Consider the following 19,976-nt stretch of genomic DNA (forward strand, 5'->3'; position numbering starts at 1 on the left):
AAGAAGAAGGAGGGACAGCTTCGTGGAAAAGGTAACGACTAACTCGGGCTTTGAAAGAGGGGTCTGTTTCGTACAGTAGAGAGACGGAAGGGCAGTGCAGATGGGGACCCACAAAAGGGCAGCTCTTCAGAGAAGGCGGAACACTCAGGTTCTAAGCAGCAAAAGGTTAGATGAGTTGGGGAACAGGCTGGAAGAAGACCCCCATACAGATCTTGAAGGACCTTGCCGCCCAGGCTAAGTTTAAAGTTTGTTCGGTGGGCATTGGGAAGCCAAGGAGGGTTTCCTAAATCCCCCCGAAAGTGGGTGCACACACAGACAGTCAGCAAGTACAAACAATGAAAGGCGCTCTTAGTAAATGAACACACCAGATCAAACAAGAGGGCAGAAATGAGGAGCCCCATCTCTGTTTTGTGTTCTCAGGGCTCTTGGCCGGAGAACGTTCGGGGTTTCAAAATACAAAATAGGACAAAAAGAATGGATGCAGTCTCAAGAGGCACCCAGGAGGGTCAGCTGATTCCTCAGAGCATTCCTCCTTCTCCTTCCCCGGAGGGGCACGGGGGTCTCACCTGTCCGCCAAAAACATCTGACACAGAACACACGCCCTCCAGCATCCGCGTGGACTGACCTTAACACGGAAACGAAAGCACATGAGGAGAGGCAAAAAGCCAGGGAAAGGACATTTGTAGGAGAAGGTGCCCTCCCCTCTGAGCTGACACCTGCTGCTACCGGGAACGAAGGAAGCAGCCAGGCTCCCCGAAAAGAAAGAAGCTAAGCCACTAATCCCCCGAGGCCCTCGCTGCTGCGGACGAGGGCTGCAGACACCCCACCACATCCCTGCTGGCGACAGAAACCCACCGGCAGGTCGGTTAACTGTGGCTGCCCAGATGACAGCTGCACATCACCCAGGATCTGCAAGACACTTGGAGGACCCGACCCACAGCAGCAGGGGAGGCCAGATGTCGAAAACTCACCCCTCGCCCTTGAGAAGCTGCCGAGAAACTGCCCCCCCCGGAACAGGACGTGGGTGCGTGAGACACCCAGGCTGCGCCGAACCCATCTGGAGAGCCTTCCAGGGGGCAGGAAAACCCGGCTTCTGGCTCGATCTTGCCACAACTTAGCTATGCGGCCTGTGACGATCGACATAACTCCCCTGAGTGTCTACTGCCTCCCCTGTGAAAAATGCAGGCTGGATTCCACACACTCATTTAGCAAACAGTTACCAAATGCCAACCATCAGCAGGCCACTGGCGTCAGGGGGCTTACATTCCAATGAAGCATTTTCTTAGGGCATTTGCACCATCGTAATTTTCCTTATTCTACACAAATAAGTCTATAATAATAGTATCAGCAGATCTTTGCCGGGTGCTACTTGGTGCCAGGCTACCGGCAAAGACTTCTGCATTCCTCTTGAAAACAGCTCCAGGGACTTCCCTGGTGGTCCAGTGGCTAAGACTCTGCACTCCCAATGCAGGGGGCCCAGGGTTCGATCCCTGGTCAGGGAACTAGATCCCACATGCATGCCGCAACTAAACATGCTGCAACGATGATCCCGCGTGCCACAATGGAGACCCAGCACAGCCTAAATAAATAAATATTTTTGAAAAAAGAAAACAGCTCCATGTGGGGTGCTCCACGATCCCAGTTTTAAAGGGGAGGAAACTGAGGCTTGGCGGGCCGAGGTGATTTGCCCAGGGTCACCCAGCAGTGACCAAAGGCAACTGGAGATAGGCTGAACAAATGAGATCTCTCTTGATAAACAGATAAGGTTCTGGCCTCGAAAAATGAAGGAGGAAAATGGTAATCAGGGGAGTGGGGAATGCTTTATTATACATGAGGGTAATTAGGGCAGATGGTGAGTTGCGCCCAGACTCACTCTTGCCCCAAGATGCTAGGCAGTCTCTTGGTTTCTCCACACAAGAAAAAGAACCCAAAAGCTTGAGCAAAATTCTTCCAGGTAGCCAACACTCCTGCCCAAAAAGACCGACAAAAGGATATGACATGATTGATCTCAATCATCCCCGTTTCTCCAACGGCTTCAAATTAAGTCATCTTTTTAGAGCAGCATGACCACTTTAATCTTTAAAGATAGAGGGGAGGGAAACTCTTACATATTTTACCAAATGAAGTCATCATCCAGAGAAATAGAAAGATACAGAACAGACCTATCTTCTTCTGATCAAAATGTACTTCACTAATTAACGGCCACTAGTCTCCAAAGAGCTTCCCCTCGACTAGTTAATAATGCCCATTATACTTCACTTGAGATGTGAACATTTCTATCGCAAAGAGGGAGAGATGAACTGCAGGATTCAAAACCCTTCCTTGGGTTGCTCATTAAAATTCTCGTCAAAACAGATTTTTATTTATGTGATACATTAAAGAATATTATGACAGTCTTAATATGAAATCTGTTCTTCGCTGCCGTGGATTTTCTTTTGTATTCAGTTACAGTTTCTTTCCACCAGTCTTGTTTTAACACCTCCACGGAATATTTCTCTGGCAAGTGTTAGCACGGAGGGACAGCCAGAGAGCAGAGAAATGAATCTTAACTGAGAGACACGTTGACGCATCATTGACAAGCTCTACACCCAGTCCCCGAGGAGAGGCACAGCTCACCTTGCCACTGAGACCCTAACGCAAACGCACACAAGTTTTACTGGAGACAATAAATAAACAAGGCTTGAGTTAACGTTCTACTCTCCTGCCAGCTGGGTTTTGGCCTCCAACACTCCCTTCAGTCTGAAATCCCCCTGGTCGGACTCAAATTCTATCGGAAAATAACCGTTGACAAGGAAGACGCTCTCTCCACACCCTGCCCCAGTTCCCAACCACCACACCCCATCCTCAGCCCCAGAACCCTCTGAAAGATGCCCTGAGGGCTGGATGTTGGGGCACACCAGTGTCACACAATGGTATGACATCACAGGGGTTGGGCGAATCACCCAACCACGGAACCTCGAGGTCCGGAGGTGCCGGCTGTGGTTCCGTTCCGCACAGCCTGGTGACTGCTCAGAGCGGCTCCACCTGCGTACCCCTCGGGGCCCCCGCAGGACAAATGCCGGGAGAGGGCCCAGTTCTGGAGCCAGGTTACACCACTTCTCAACCCAGCTGTGCCTTGGTTTCCTCATCCAGAAAATGGAGGTAATACCAGCAGCCACCTCACAGGGCAGAGGTGAATACGAGTACTCATCGTGTCCCTACCACAGCGCCTGGCACACAAACTCAATTAACACTGTCATTATTACTAGACCTCTCACAGGAGTAGTGTGAGGGCCTCACAAAAATAACAAGAAAAACATTAGGTAACTAAACCAGAATGGAAAAGAATATATATGTACACACACGCACATGTACAACTGAATCACTTTGCTGTACGCCAGAAACTAACGCAGCCCTGTAAATCAACTGTACTTCAATAAAAGAAATTTAAAAGACTAAAACAGCAGATCCCACATGTTTTATCATATGCTAGCTCTTTTTTTAGGCACTTTACCTTTCTTCATTTATTTACTTCTCACCAAAACTCAATGAGATAGGGAAACTGAGATTTGAGGAAGTTCAAGGATTTGCCCAAATTCACAGTTAACAAGTGGCACAGCTGGGATCCAAACACAGGCTGTTAAGCTTGAAAACAACAACAACGGTGATTAAACCAACAGTAATGATGCTGGTGAGGATGAGAATGCTAATTCTCAAGGCCCTGACCCTGTGACAGGCTCTTTTACTCTTCACGACCCCCTTCTGAGGGCGTGACTGTCATCACTCCCATTTGACAGATAAGCAAACTGAGAGTAGATGATTTCTCAGTGTTGCAGGACCTGGGATTCAGATGGAGATAGTGGATAGGAAAGTTCCTTGTAAAGTAACGTGTGTCATAAAAGGTACTGTTATGAAATTCCTAGAATTCCATGGAAAGATGTCCTTCCCCAACTGGTTTAATGTTAGCTCACATCCAAAAGTCTGATGATTCACCTAAGCCAACCCAGACTCCAGGGGTGGGGGGCACACTTTGACAAGTTTGAGAAATATTGCCTCGTTTTTAAGTTCAGTGCATCCGTGAAAAGCCAAATGCCAGAGTATATTAAAATAAAATATTGTCCTCCTGGTTTTAAAAAAAAATGGGGGGTTGGGGAGGAGCAGCAAGGGAGAGGAGAAAACAGGTCAAACCCATGGTTTGACCAAGTCAGGGATTTTTCCAGTTTCCCTCTAGGGTAATCTGATCCGAGTTCTCGGTGATCAAATGACTAACCTGGAAATTTGAAGATTCACATTTATGGAAGAAACAGCAATTCTTCCAAACTGAGGAAACACTGCTAATCCTGGAAGCCTCCTGAAATGTCAAGGATCACACACAGTTTGGAAAGCAACCTTTAAACACTTAATACGGTCCCAAAGTTTGTGCTCAGTACAGAAATAATCTAACCTCTTTGGTTCATTAATTCTTATTATTTGCTTAAGCTTTAGGGGGAAAAAATGCCTAAAGAAAATATTTCACTATTTTTGTTTAAGGATTTGTGTTTCCTTCGAAAGAGGGAAGGGGAAGGGAAGGGAACAGAAGGGAACGGAAGGGAAGGGAAGACATGGAAGAAAGAGGGGGGAGAGAGAGAGGGAAGGGAGGGGGGAAGAGAGGGAAAGAGGAAGGGAAGGAGGCAGGGAAGGAGGAAGGAAGGAAGGAGGGAATCACATGGCAGGCTCCAACCTGAAATTCTCAAAACACCGTCCACGACAGCCAACTATTTCTTCATTAATGTACAGAACCATTCCTTCCTTTGCACGGCTCAAAGGTTCCACTTCTGGGAGACCATGCTTAAAGAAATAAACTGAATTTGCTAAAACCACAGCACTATCCCTTTATGACCTACAGTCAAACGCTTCACCTTTTCCCCTTTCCCTTGAAAGAGTGCCAAGACCACAAGATGCGGAAAAAGTATTTCTTCCGATATTACCCGGGGAAGAAAAAAGTATAATTAAAAAGTGCAAATTTAGTGTGGAAGCCATAGGCCCTTTAAATTTCACCTTAAGCTTTATGCAGCTGTGATACTGTGGCCACACCTGGCAAGCTCAGTGAAAATTACGTTAACTACACACTTGGGAAAAGGTGAAGCCCTATCTCAAGCCTTTCAGCAAGCCTTATAGTACCACTCCTACAAAGGGACAACGTTTCCAGCACTTCTCCGCCCAGGCACCAGCACCTGCACCAAAGAGTAGCACTGCTGGCTTCAAGTATGCCCAGATTTACCCAACCTACCTGAAACCAATACATCCAAACACTTCCTGTCAGATTGAGGGCTTCATGGGTCTACAAAGTTGTTTTTCCAAGAAAGGACAAGCTGTTTACTTAAATTCTACTCCCCTCCATAAACTCTAAGTTGTAAGACCTCAGAAGAGTACCCTCCAACAAAGAGTCACGAGTAAATATCCAACTTTTTCTGATATGATCTCAGCGATGCTTAAAAAATAAATAGAACACTTGCATAAATATTGCAACAGATGGAGCTATGTCCTCCCAGGAAGGATCGGGCTTGCCCCTGCCCCCAGCTGGATGCTCAGAACCCACCTGGGGACAGCTGACTTGCAGACGCACGGTTATTTCACAGAGCGCCTGCCCTGGCCTCTCCACAGCCACGTGCTGATACCCTGAAGAAACGGTGTGCACCAGGTTTCAACGCTTCCTTGCCAGTGCTCTGTTGGAAACTTGAAATCCTTGGCAACCACCTCGGAGTGCTAAAATCCTATTACTGATTCTCCTACTTACCTTGGGTTGCGCTCGACGAGGAAATGCAACTTTGGGGTCAATCTGGGGAAAAAAGGCAAAAGCAGGAGTCAGCTGCATGACTTTGAGGGAAGAAAAACAATTCTGACTAATCACCTAGTTATTAATCACTCATTTCTCAGGCTTTTAACCCAGCTTTTAGTAACTTCTCAGGCAACTTAAAAGCTTCCTTCAAGTTTGATCTAAACTGCAACGGTCTCTCCCAAAATGTAACGAACACAGTGAGCCTTTCTGAAACATCCCACCATGAATTTCAATGTGTAATGCTGTAACACACCAGATCTCATGTGTTCTTATTCAGGCAAGGGCTTTGCTTGCATTAGGGCTTCATGCATCTAATTTGCAATGCATGGCTGGGAGAAAAGATGAGAACATCATCACTGAAAAAAAAAAAAAATCATAACCTGAAATTTACATGGAAGACCCTTCCAGCAGCACGGAACTGGATGGTAGTTCTCCTCCTCAATGATAACTAAACAACACAGGTGGGGAAGGGGATTCCAAAATTTTTTTAAGTCAACAATGTCCAAAAAACTCCCCATCAACATGCAACACCATGATCTGCTTGAATTAATTCACTCATCTTGGCAAAAGTAAAATTACCTAAGATAAGTCAAAAGGATAGTTCTTTCTGTAGTTATACCTCAAAAGAAAGCAGGTGTCAAAAACTACAGAGCCTGAGTGGGTTCTTAAAAATAATAAATTAAAATAAATGGAAACATCGGAGATAAATGCACCTGGATTTTCAAAATCACAGGGGGTAAAAATCTATGAGCAACCTAAACCCATATTAGAAAAGTAAGGCTGTTATGGGGAGAGGATAAAAAAAAAAAAAAAAATTACTGAAAAAAGCAGTCAGAATCTAGTGCAACACTTAGGATATTCCCGCTACCCCAACCCCAGTCTGAACGGAAAAACTACCAGTACACCAGATCAGACATCTGCAGATCTGAATCAGGGACTGGCTTTAAAACTCTGAACAATTCCCACAGAAGCATTTGAGTCTAATAGGCTGATTTGGGGGGCGGGGGGGAAGTTGTTGGACAGAAAATATGGGTAAGGAAAGAATGAAAAAATATTCCCATTGTTAGTTTTCATTAGTTTTCTAAATGTCACAAATCTCTGGGTAAAATTCAACACGGAGCGTGGCATGAATACAGCTACAAGTTATTTATTTATCCGCTTTGGCTTTCATATTAAAATTTTCCCCTTTTAAAATGTAAATCTCAACCTTGTTTTCAGTTCTGCCATGGGGGGCGGGGGCGGGGAGAGTAATGCTTTGGGTAAAAGCACAGAGGAGGGGGAAAGTCACACCAGAGCTAACTCTGTTCCCAGACTTAACAGCCCCTAGGACCTAACCAGTAAGACATAAAGATTTACCACTTTTATTAAGGTAGTTTAAAGACCTCATAAAAGTCTGCAGCATGTTTTCCACCTTTAAACATCACCTGAGAAATGAGAGATTACTTTGCAAAAACTAAAACAGACAAAAATCTCTGATCTAGTAAACTACCCTTTCGTGGAGATTAACATTACCACAGCTACAGGTATATTCAGCACAGACTAGGAGCTGTCGACAGGAGAAATACAACAGGTGTGGATTTTCCATTCTGTTGACCAAACGTAAGACAGATATGTCTTTTCATAAACACTCTCCCAAAGTTTTTTTTTTTTTTTTTTTAGCTGATCAGCACACAACTGCAATAATAAGTCACCTTGTTTGTGGGGTAAAAAAGGTGAGGAACGTGTCAGAGGTGAGGGAGCCAGAGGAGAGCAGGGAGAAGTAAAGAAAGCAGACCGCTAAAAAATTATATAGATCTACAGTTACAAAACTCGAAGCCAATTCAGAACTCCTGTATAGGGTATTGCGGTAACAGCGTGTTATACCACAATGAGAGATCTTCTGTGGGCCAAGTGTACACGCTGAGATCTTAAAAGGAGAGGACGGGTCGAGAGAAGTAAGGCAAATCCCAACCTTTTGTACATCCCTGTCAACTGTTTTTTAAAAACGAACGAAAAAGAAAACTACCAAAAATGAAAACATTAGTTAGTTAAGTACAACTCTACTTACTGTAGCTACAAATCCTCTAGGAAAAGACTAGGGTACTATTTTGGATGTGAATGGCCGTTACCTAAACAAAGCTTTTAAGGTAACAGTAAACAAGATCCTCGTTTCCATGTCAATAAACCAACCGCTTCTGCCTCCGGCACTGAACGTTGAAACAAAGTCAAAAGCTAGGTTATACTAAATAATAGTGACCAAAACATGTCTACAAACAATTAGTGAGGGAAAACTGCAGGCGCTGCATCTGATACTGAGGGAGATGACCCACCAGACACAACAGAAATCAAATACTATTAATACTTCTCCCACCCGGGATGGACAGAGGGGTGAATAATAAATTCCCGAATTTGCCTTGAAATATCTTTCCTCTTTAATTTTACTAGCTTTTTGAACTGTCTAGCCAAGAAGTCAAAGAGATAAAAATTCTTCAGACATCCGTTATCACCCTGCAAATGACTGTCCCTGAAATTAAATGATCTGAAAGTGCAAAAAGGCCGGGCCACGAGCTAGGACAAGTTCAGTGCAATTAATAAAGCAACTTAAAGTGTGGGCCTCTTTTTTGGGGGGGGGGGCGGTGGGGGGAGAGGAGGCATGCACCTGACCTCTGATCAGAGAAAAAGGGTAAATTTGCAAAATCAATTCAAGGGTACCAAAGGTGGCCAGGTTCTCGTCTTCTCTGCCATTCAGTGTTAAAGCCAAAAGGGACATGAGAAGATCACTTGTTCCACTCCTTTATTTTACAGAAGAGGAAACTGAGGCCTAGAGGCAGGGAACAACTTGCCCAAGCTCTGCACTGGCAGCTGGGACTAGAGAGAGATTCCCCACCCCACCCCACCCCTACCCCGGCCCCCATCCCACTCACCCACCACAGAGAGGTGAAGTCCCCAGCAGCCCAGCACTGTATCCCAAAGTCACCTCCGGGCCCCTGCCTTAAGGCGGATGAATAAAAACCGTGGGGAAATTCTAGTAGACAAGGAAGGCAGGAGAGCCACAATAAAATGCTACGAACTCCCCTTCTTCTCCCCCATTAAATGTATTATTATACACTGATACTTTCTTCCCTTCCTCTTCTGCCCTTAGAGACTTTTATCCCCTCAACAATGGACTTTAAAACCTTCTAATGCTGTAAAAGTACCCACACTCAAAGGATCTGAAAAAGAAAAGAAAAAACAAACAAAAAAAAACCCACTTTGAAACCCAAGACCTTATCAGCCTTAGATTTCACACCATCTGGAGTCACCCACTGGATGCCCAGCTTGGATCTGGGAGGTATCCTTTCCTTCTCAAACCACATTCCAAATCCGAAATGCCCAAGAGGAACCTGTTGCCTGGACTGTGATTAGTGCCCCCTCACCTCCTCCTGTCCCCAGTCCCCCTCGGCCATGAAGCAAGTTGTGCCTTCTAAGAGCCGATTCCCACAGCCACAGTTGGTAACGCGGGCTGGGCTCGGCTGACAAAGAAAAGTTGCCTCTGATCGGTGGTGGAGTTTCTTCGCAGGGTCCTTTGGCCCGGAAGATAGCCTCTCCCCAAGCCGACCCCTCCCCCAAGCCTAGGCCTGGCAGCATCTGGGGCTGCAGTGGGACAGGCTCTAAAAAGAAAACCCCAAATCCAGCCTTTGCGGCAAACTTTAGGACCGACTTGCAACCTCTGCTTCAAAGTACCCAGTTCTCAGCACAGAAGCAAAAGAAGACACTGTCTCTTTAAATTGGGCTGTCAATGCCCAGATCGGTCCTGAAAAGGGGCAAACAACAACAACAAGGAAAAGCAACCTACCGTCTTGGAATCTAACTCGTGGTGGGGCTGACCTAATACTTTATCTACACTTGCTGGGTCTGCGAACGTGACGAAACCGAAGCCTCTGAAATGAGACAAAGAGGGAGAAAAACAAACAAGAAAATGTGACACCATCGAGAGCAACAAGGAGCGAGCCCTAATGCAGAACGGAGAGCAAAGTTGCCCCCGCTCACCCCCACTCCCCACCCTCCCCACCCCCTCCTGCCTACAGCCCTCGGCCTCGCAAGGAAACACATCAAGGTTAATGGGGGAAGTGGAACGGGGGCAGGGCGGGTGGAGGTAACTTGGAGAACGCTGGTGTCTCCACTCTTTCGCCACCTCAGTCTCTCTCCTCCTCCTCCCCTTCCCTTTCTTTAACGCTTTGTTTTATTCCGAAGAAACCCAGGCACTTAGAGACGATCCAACCAGCTTTCTAAAGGGGCTTAAGAGTTCGGGGAGTTGGGAGTGCGGGGGAAGCACACATTAAAAAAAACAAAAAAAACAACTATGTGGAAAGTGAATGAAGCTGAATGTCATTTGAAACAGGAGAAAAAGAAGCGACGGGAAAATGACTTAAAGCGGAGATGTGGGCATCTGTGTATCCAGAATTCAGCCCCAATTAACAATAACCTTTGGGGTTAATGGAGGAGGGGGGAGGATGGAGCGACGTTCGAAACCAGCCACATGCCTGAGCCCCATTCTAAATCCGCTTAGCTACTTCCGAAGACACCTCCAAAAATAACACTTAAACTTTGTTCTAAAATAAAGACAAAATCCAGAAGGGAATGCTTTACCTGGAGCGTTTCGTAGTGGGATCTCTCATGACCATACATTCTCTAATTTCTCCAAATTTGCTAAAATAGTCTCTAAGGCTATCTGTAGGGAGAGAAAGAGAGAGATTGGGGGGGGGGGGGAGAAGGTGTGGAAAAAAAAAAGCAATGCAAATTTTGATCAAGGACAAAAACCAAAAGTAGTTTTCTGTTGTTATTCTGGGTTTTTTTTTTTTTTTTGCACACGCGGGGGAAATTCGGCAACAGAGGTCGCGTAGAGGGCTCGGAAAGGATTTGCTATTTAAAAAAATAACCTTGCACAGGAGAAGTGGGGAGCCAATGGCGAGGGGGGGGCTCCTACACCGGGATAACAAAGAGCAATAAAGAAGCCAAGAAGGGGGGGACCCAGGCGTCCCCCCCTCCCTCCCTTACCTGGTGAGGTCTGCCAGCTCAGTCCACCGATAAACATTTTACTAGAGGGTGAAAACATAACAGAAGTGAGCACCGATGTCAGATCGGCCATTTTGACGTGTAACTTACAAAAGCTAAAAGGAAAGCGGGGAGGGGGGGGGAGCGAGCGAGCGAGAGCGCGGAGGTGGGGTGGGGGAGAAGGTGACGGCGAAATGCAATCCAAAGGTGTGTAACTTCCACGGGGGGGGGGGGGGCGCGCGGGAGGGGGGGGCGCGGGAGATGCCCGGCTCCGCGCACCGCCGTCCCCGCCGCTGCAAGGAGAGCGAGCCCGAGGCGGCGCGGTGGGCAGCGGCTGGAAACTTACCCGGGGTCGTGCTGGGAGTCGTTGGCGCTGCCCGAGGTGCCTTGGCTCCCATTTGCCTCCATATCTGAGCCCCCCCGCCCCCCCACCCCCAAAAAACCGAGCCCCACAGCGATCGGAGCGGAGCGGCGGCCGGCTCCGAGCCCCGAGATCTCCCGCTCCCTCCTCCCCCTCCTCCTCCCCCCCGCCCGGGCTCCTCCGAATCTCTCTAAGAGCGGTGGAGCCGGGGCAGCGGCGAGAGCCGTCACACGTGGGCTCGGCTTAGCTCAGCCCCGCTGCTCGCACACCCCCCGTCCCCGCCCCCCCCGGCCCATCCCCACCTCTCCCCCTCCTCCTCCCCACCCCCATCCCCTCCTCCTCCTCCCCCTCCTCCGCGGCGCACGTGGGGCGGAGTTCTAGAACGTCGTGTAACCAATGCCGGTGACGTCACGCACCCCGGTGCGGCCCCCGCCTGCCCGCGCGCGCACACTCTGCCCCCCGCTGCCCGACCCACTGGGGCGGTGCGCGAACCCCGCGGCCCGAGGAGCCCCGCCTCCGGGCGGGCCGAGCCAAGGGGAGCGCACCCCGACTTCCCTGGATCACATGGGCTGCGGGGGGCGGGTGGATCGGGGGAGGGGGAGGCGCGGGGAGCTGCCGCGGCTCCACACTGGGGCAGGGGAGAAGATGCCCCCCACCCCTCTAGTTCGGCCTCTCCATTCAAGTTCCCCGGACCCGGCCGCTAGGATCCGGGATGGCAACAGCCGCCTGCCCGGCTCTGCGCCCTTTTTCCAGCCACCGCGCAGAAATTTAGGTCAAGGACGTCGGGATCAAATCCAAAGCCTGGCGCTCCTCGGGCAGCCGCCGAGACCCCCCAGGATCGCGGGGCTTCAGGATTGCGGAGACTCTCCCGCACAAACACCAGCCACAAGTTTTATTTTCCTTTCGCGCTGGAAGTTCTCTCTGGCTGTCGCTCCGCACCGGCACGTCTTGCGCGGCTCCCCGCCCTTACCCGGCAGAGGTACGAATCCTTGCCCGGGAAAGGTTATTTTGGAACTTTGAGGAAACTGTCGCGATTCCAGTGGTGAGAAAATGCCGAAGAAAGGGTTTCCGCGTTAATCATAAGGCGCTTAAAAAATATAATAGCATAGGGTTATAGAGGTCAAGGTCAAATGATCGGAGTTCAAATCAAAATTTTTTATATAGAGAGAAAAATTTGGGAGCATCTCTGGGAGGGCCGGGAAGGATGGTTATTTCAGGAAACCCCTCTCCAACCCGTTTGTTATATATATGTTATTGTTTCTATGCCGAGGTAGTAAAATGCATGAGATGTGAATAGCCCAAGCCCCCCACCATCTGGGGATGTAGCTGAGGGTGGCAGAAGGCTTCCAACACACACCCCCGCCACCTTGGGAGCAGTGTGGTGTGGCACAGGTCCTGGCACACAGTAGGTGCTTAATAAATGCTGACTTTTATCCTTTCCCGCGCTGAAAATTCCTAAAAGACAATTTTGTAGCTACCCAAAAACATCGCCCACTTCTCCAGCAGATTTCAGGCCGGCTAAATTCAGGCTGGATTCAATCTGTGGGGTATTTAAAACAATAAGGATATAATAATTATCCTTATTGTTTTTAATTATTACGATAAATTGAGTTAATATGGCTTAAGGGGGCAACGTCATTGAGTATTTGTGGTTCATCAAATACTCAAATTAATGTTAAGCAGGAACTGATGCCCAATTAACACTTGTCCACTAATTTTCGTAGGATTAGGATACAGTGGAATACACTCAACACCAAAACGGTACCAAATCTGCTGTGGGTCTTTGAGAAATGGACTATTTGGAAAAGACCAACATCAACCAAACCCGTGAGTGACCAGGCTCTTACTCCCTGTCTCCTAAATTGGGATAGTTCTTCCTTGACAGCATTGATAGGGTGAGGGGAGGGTCTGAAATCAACACATGGAAAAGTCCCTTTTTCATTGAAAGCCTATATGGGTTGTGCTTGCTAGCATATGATTTTCAGAAGGCACTTTAAAACTTTACACCAGAAGCCCAAGCATTTTCCAATTCACTCCAAGCTGCTTCCCAAGTCATCTGGGGTCCCATGTGTTGAAGAGCCAGTTGGTATTATGGTAATTGTTTATTATGACTATTCTCAATAACAAAATGCAGACAACAGAGCTAATGGGATTTTGTGGGGGATTTTTACACTAGAACCACAGATCATCAGAGGTGGAAAGGCCTTTCCTGATCCACCCCCTTCATTTTACGTCAGGGGCCCAGAGGAACCAAGTTTACCAGGCTACACCCTACCCACCACCTGTCCGTTCCTTAGAGGAGCTCTGGCCATCAGTCCCATGCCCTTTGGCTCTGCTGCATGCATATTTATTCTGCCCTTAACAAGGTGAAAGGGGGGTGCCCTTGTTCCCTGTTGTAGACCTACACAAGCTGAACTGAATTAAATTGCAGGAGCTAGCCCTGCAGTTATAAAGAGGAAGTTAGATCTTAAATCACCAATTCTGCATTGTTTTTATTTATTTATTTTTAACTTAGATGCAGTAACATTTACTCTTCTTGGTCTGTAAGTCTGAGTTTTGACAAATGCATGGAGTCTAGTAACCATCACCATAAAGAGGTTACAGGAAGAGTCTCATTGTCCAAAATATTCACCCTTGCTGCTCTTAGTTTATTATCATTGTGCATTTCTCCTCCAGCTCACTCACTTAATGTAGCCCCTGGGTCAGGAGAATTCCAGGACCACATCAGTCCTCCACCCTCTTAAAGTTTCAACAGCCCATGACACTGTTGGACACTGCATTCTTTGTAACTCACTCTTCCCTTGGCATCCTTGATGCCCACATTCTCCTGCCTTTCCTCGTACGTCTCCTGCCTCTCCTCCTCTCTTTGCCCTGACTCCTCCACCTCTGCCTTTCCTTTAAATAGTGGTGTTCATTCTCTCCCCTAACTACACACCCTCTCTGGATGAGATCCCCTGAAGGATGGGTTAATTACCATCTTTGTTCTGATGCCACTCAAATTAAAATCTCCAGCCTGCTCTCCCCACAGAACTCCAGGCTCTGGTTAATTTCCTATTCATCATTTCCACTTAGCCTTCCTTAAGTTACCCCAAACTCCACATTTCCAAAACCACATGCATGCTGGTTTCCCCTAAACCTGAACCTCTTTTAAAGTTTTCTCCATGAACAGAGCCCCAGCCATCTTAGAGACAAGGTTGACCCCTCTCCAGGTTGACACCTTCCCATGGGCAATCCATCATGAAGCTCTGTTGGTTTTACTTCCTCAATGTCTCTCAAATTCACCTTTCCTGCTACTGCATCTCAGATCTCCCACTGGAGCCCGTGCAGTAACCTCCTAAATGCTCTTCCCACACTCATTCTTACTCCACTAATATGCCTGGAAAGCATTCCCTGACCTCTCTGACCAGGTTGAATCCCCCTCGGTATGCACTGTTATCCTGCCAGAATGCCCTCTGTGTACCCTACCCTGTGTGATCATTTGCTTTATTGCTTATCTCTTCCACTAGCCATAAGCTCCTGTCCATTTCTGCTCTCAAGTATTAGCACAGTGCCTATTGGTGCATGGTTAACACTAAGCAAATATTTGTTGAACGAATGAAAGGATGAATGAATGAATGAAGGTCAACATCTAACTTCACTGTAGGCATTTTTGTATCCATGTCCATAAGTCAAATAGGCTGCAGTTTTCCCTTCTCATACTGCCCTTCTCTGGTTATACTGGCCTCAAAAAATGAACTGGTTCCTTCTTTTTCCATTTTCTCGAACAGTGTGTATAAAATTGGAATTATGTGTTCCTTGACTGTTTGGTAGAACTTGCCAGTAAAATGTCTGGCTCTGGGATAAACATTTCCTAGGTTGATTTTTATACTGATTCCATTTCTTTGATGGCTATGGGTGTCTTTAGGTTTTATATTCTTCCTGACTCAATTTTTGCTCATTATATTTTTCAGGGAAATTGTCCATACCAGCTAGGTTTTCAAATTTATTAACAAAATGCTGTTCATAGTTTTCTCTGAATATATTCTAATCTCTGCTGCATCTATCCATGCCCTTCATTTTTTTTCATTCCAAATATTATTGTATATGTATCTTCTCTTTTCTGGATCAGTTGTGTCAGAGACCTCCCTATTTTTATCTAGTGTTTCTTTCTACTTTCTACTAGTGTTTTCAAAGAATCAACTTTCAATTTGGTTAATACTATTTTTTGTTTCATTAATTTTCACTTTTATATACTATTATATATTTTATGTTCTTATGTCTAAGAATATATACCATATAGAAAATATAATCTAATCAGTGGTCCCCAACCTTTTTCTTTCCACCGTAGGGGGTGGGGGGAGGGATACGGTTCAGGGGCTAATGCAGTAATGGGAGCCGCAGTTGAAGCTTTGCTAGCTCACCCGCCGCTCACCTCCTGCCGTGCAGCCGGGTTCCTAACAGGCTTTGGACCACTAGCAGTCGGAGGCCCAGGGGCTGGGGACTCCTGATCTAATTGTGTATTGTTAATATATCATGTTATTTTCTTTGTTCTGTTCTCTGGATTTATTTTGTTGGCTTAAAAAGATTCTTGATGGCTTAAGTAATTAATTTTCACGCTTCGGTTTTCTTTTTTTTTTTAACATTTAAGGCTACAGATTTCACTCCAAGTGCCACTGAAACTACATTCCACAAAATATGTAGAATTTTTATTACCATCCCAGGCAAAGAATGTTTAGATTTCTTCTTTGCCTCAATACATGTGTATTTTTACATTTCTAAACACAAGTTTTTGTTTTGGTTTTTAGTTATTTATGTCTAACTTAATTAAGGTCAGAGAGGTGGTCTGTATGAAGCACATTCTTTATTATTTGTTGAGATTTTGCTTTGGTAAATAGTTTTTATAAATACTCCATGTGGTTTTGAAAAGAATGTGTATATCTTATTTGTTGTATAGCATTCTGTATGAGTCTGTTAAATCAAGCTTGTGAATTACATCATACAGATTTTCTTTAGCCTTACTAATATCTATCACTTTTTATAGTGGTACATTAAAATCTCCTTATATGACTGAATTTGCCAGTATCTACTGTAAATCTCTCAAACTTTGCTCTCTATATTTTAAAAGTATGTGATAAGGTACATCAAAAAGGGCTATGAAAATCTCATAGTATGACTGCATTTTTTTATTTTTTAACATGTTATTTCTCATTTTGCTTTATTTATTTTGAAGCTGTGTAATTAGGCACATACAAGCTTAGATTTACTGTTTTCCTAGTGAACCATTTCTTTAATATATGCACAGATGATATTTAACCCTAGCGCTTTTTGCTTTAAAGTCTACTTCGCCTGCAATAAATATAACTACTCTCACTTCTAGCTGGCATTTTGTCTGGCATATCTTTTTCCATCCTTTTACTTTCAACCTTTCTATGTCTTTGATTTTTAGGTAAGTCTCTTATAAACAGCATGTACCTGGATCTTATTTATTTATTTATTGGGTTGACTAGTAAGTTTAGTCCATTTACATTTAATGTAATTGCCAATATTTTTAATGAAACTTAGGGGCACAAAACTATATTAATCACAATCTCTGGCATAAACATACTATCATCATTAGGTATATCCATGGCCTTATTTTATTTTTTGATATTATGAACACTTGTAAACCTACTATTCAACTAGAGAACTAAAACAGTAACAGTGACTTGCAACTACTTATGTGCTCCTCCTCTACTGTTCCCCCACCTGAAGAAACCACCAGTCCCAAATCTTGTATTTATTATTCTTCTTTGCTTTTTAAAAAGTTTTATCAAAAAAAAAAGTTTTATCAAATTTTTATCATATACTCGGTTTAAAATTTTACAAAAATTTTCTGAGGAGGCCTATATTTCTTACTCAACATGGTATTACTAAGATTCAACTAGACTGTTGCTTCTGGCTGTAGTTCATTATTTTCCATAGTTGTATAAAATTCCATTTCATGACTGTCCCACAAATTAGCTTGTCCATTCTCCTGTCACAGGCCTTTGAGTTGTTCCAATTTTTTGCTGTTACAAGCAGCGGTGATAAGTAGTCTTATCTTCCAGTGTATGCGGGCAGAATTTTCTCTTTGGAGTGATCACTGCGTCATGAGATGTGTAAGTGTAAAACTTTACAGAATAATGCTAAACTGTTTTCCAAAGGTACTCTTGCAATTTGTACTCCCACTAGCAATGTATAAGACAGCCTGTTGATCTACTGATTTCTGACATTTGGAACTGATGTCTCATTTTCTTCTGTTTTCTCTAAGTTTTTCGTTTACTTCCTTCCTTTTCTTCTATTGAACTGATCAAGAATTCTTTATTCCCTTTTCCTCTTTAACTAGTTTAGGAGTTGTAAGGTATATTTCTATTCCTTTAGTGATTACTTTACAATTTTTAACATGTACACTTAATCCAGCCTCCCTGAAACTCTACAGTAAACAGAATTATTCAACTTCAATTACATCCTCCCTTTTACATGTTATTATTGCTTCTTATTTTAGACTCACCTGTTTTTATACCCCTAAATTTAATCACTACTGTCATTTTAGTTTTATACAGTCATTGTTTCGACTTGCTCATGTTTACCAATTTGTTCACCTTTGTTTCTAGCATGTTTTTCTCCCTTTCTTCTAGGTACCAGCCCTTTCCCTTGAAACATATCCTTTAGTAGTTTTTTTTAGGGAGGTTATGTGAGTGACGTGCTTTCTCTATTAGTATAAAACTGTCTTGTTTCACCCTTACCCTTGAATGATCATTGCTCTGGGTGTAAAATTCTAGATTGAAAGTTATTTTATCCTCAGCACTTTTATGAATATGTCACATCTTCTGGTTTTCTATTTATTGTTGAGACATTTGCTGTCAGTCTAAATATCATTCCTTTGTAGGTAATCTGTTCTTTCTTTCTGGTTTTAAGATTTTTCTCTCTTTGACTTCCTGCATTCTTACCATGTGGTGTTCAGGTGTGAATTTCTTTTATTTACATGGTTCAAGATTCACTGCATACCCAAAATCTCAGGATGCAGGTTTTTGATCAAACCTGGAAAACTGTCAGCAGCTGTCTGTGTAAATCCTGTCTCCCTTACACCCTCTCTATTCTCACCTTCTGGTGCTCATATTAGGTGTACAACGCACCTTCTCTTTCTATGCAACATAGCCTGAGCTTTTCTCTCAGACTTCCCCTCACTTTGACTCTCTGTGCTGCTTCCTGGGCATTTTCTTCAGATCCATTTGCTATTTTTTCTTCAGCTGTGTCTAATCTGCTGTGTAACTCATCCACTGAGCTTTTCATTTCAATGACTATATGTGTCATTTCTAGAAGTTCTGTTTAGTTATCTTTCAAATCTACCTTTTTTTACAGTGTTATGTTATTTTCTCATGGTTCCAAATGTTCTTTTATGTTTTTAATAATTTTTTAACTTACTTATAGTCTGTCTGATAGTTCTGTTATCTGAGGTTCTTGGGACTTTTGTACCTACTACATCTTGGTTATGGTGGATTGTATCCGTGTATGTTCAGTAGTTTGGTGTTGGGTCAGTATTTTTATCTTTTTTTTGTTTCCACTTTAGGGTTCCTGGACCATAGAGGAAGGGTAAATTTCAGTCCCAGATTTACATGAGACTGGGTTGTAGTCCCAAATTCTCAGTGAAGACTTTTTTCTCCACTTTCAACTTATGCCAAGACAAATTTTCTTGTCTCCCTGTGCCACTAGGGAGATTTTTTTCCACTGAATTATTTCTATGATGATTCATCCCTTTCAAGGTCCCACATTTATTCGGGGATGTCAGTTCCATCTCCCCACTTTACTGGACTCAAACCACAGTCTTCTTTCCATTTTGATGCTCAAACTTCAGCCTTTCAAGGCCAACAAACCTGCCTGAGACCAGCTCCGCATCCTCCTCCTTGCTCACCATGCTGACTGTCATCTTTCTCTTGCTCTGGCACTAGAGGCCTTTCTTTGTTGTCCCATGAGCTCATTTCAATGGGTGTTTATTGCATCTTGACCAGTATTTATACATGGTTTATATTTATAAACCAGTATTTATAGTGGGAGGATTTTCAAGTTATTTAGTCTGCCATATTGACAGAAATGGAAACTCACTTCCATTTAATTTTTACCATCTTCCATTTCAAATGCATTTTTTCTTAGAATACTGTGGCATCTAGGATCTCTGAATAATTTTTCTTCTGAATAATCTTTTACGGGTGAGGCAGCATTGGAATTACCTCAAATGAGGCCAACATTGGGCAGTGTGACTATTCATTATAATCACCTGGGAACTTTAAACAATACTGATGCTTCCTTCCACCCACAAGATTCTGATTTAACTATTCTGGGGGACAGTGTGGGCAGTGATCTTTCTTAAAACTTCTCAACTGATTCTAATGTGTCACCAAGGTTGAACATGACTATTGGAAAACAGACTGATAAAAACAAACAGACCGTAATGATCCCTAGGCCCCTTCCCAGAATGTCTGATTTATTTTGCCTGAGGGGAGCCCCATCTAACATTTCCCTGATGATTGCAGCAAGGGTTCAGAACTGATGAGTTACCTGGGTACATCCAGTCAGAAGGGAGGAGTCAACATAACGTTGGAGCTGGAAGCACGAGCAATCATCTAGTCCAGCGGTTCCTAGTGTCTGCACAGCCGTCCGTTGGACTCCTGGGGAGCTTTTTAATTTTACAGATTCCTGGAGGTTGTGACCTGGTAGATTTAATGTAAGGCCAGAGAGTCTTTTATTCCCCAGAGGACTGTGATGGCCAACTAAGTTTGGAAACCACTCAGCTAGCCCGTCTTGTTTTAC

The 19,976-nt window shown here is 44.6% G+C and overlaps 2 protein-coding genes across 14 annotated transcripts in view; one reads left to right on the top strand and one right to left on the bottom strand.

Moving 5' to 3' along the window:
* Positions 1 to 11,364, bottom strand: part of MSI2 (musashi RNA binding protein 2) — a 389,547-nt gene extending 378,183 nt beyond the window's left edge. For 2 of the 9 annotated variants that reach the window (XM_049701558.1, XM_049701562.1), the window contains exons 1-5: positions 11,157 to 11,364; positions 10,814 to 10,854; positions 10,406 to 10,487; positions 9,612 to 9,696; positions 5,756 to 5,797 (exon numbers count right to left, since the gene is read on the bottom strand). In XM_049701558.1, coding sequence (XP_049557515.1) covers positions 5,756 to 5,797; positions 9,612 to 9,696; positions 10,406 to 10,487; positions 10,814 to 10,854; positions 11,157 to 11,218 — 312 coding nt within the window. In that variant the 5' untranslated portion in view covers positions 11,219 to 11,364. The remainder of the gene's footprint in view (positions 1 to 5,755; positions 5,798 to 9,611; positions 9,697 to 10,405; positions 10,488 to 10,813; positions 10,855 to 11,156) is intronic. The other 7 variants (XM_049701559.1, XM_049701563.1, XR_007473301.1 and 4 more) reach the window with 6 other exon arrangements.
* A 159-nt stretch (positions 11,365 to 11,523) lies between these two features.
* LOC117202104 (sterile alpha motif domain-containing protein 1-like) overlaps positions 11,524 to 19,976 on the top strand; it is an 80,610-nt gene continuing 72,157 nt past the window's right edge. For 2 of the 5 annotated variants that reach the window (XM_033431749.2, XM_049701564.1), the window contains exons 1-2: positions 11,524 to 12,150; positions 12,896 to 12,998. In XM_033431749.2, coding sequence (XP_033287640.1) covers positions 11,568 to 12,150; positions 12,896 to 12,998 — 686 coding nt within the window. In that variant the 5' untranslated portion in view covers positions 11,524 to 11,567. Of the gene's footprint in view, positions 12,214 to 12,895; positions 12,999 to 19,699; positions 19,975 to 19,976 lie in introns of those variants that run through there. The other 3 variants (XM_033431751.2, XM_033431752.2, XR_004484289.2) reach the window with 3 other exon arrangements.

This window comes from Orcinus orca, chromosome 19 (assembly GCF_937001465.1).
Source record: "Orcinus orca chromosome 19, mOrcOrc1.1, whole genome shotgun sequence".
In the NCBI taxonomy this organism is placed as follows: domain Eukaryota; kingdom Metazoa; phylum Chordata; class Mammalia; order Artiodactyla; family Delphinidae; genus Orcinus; species Orcinus orca.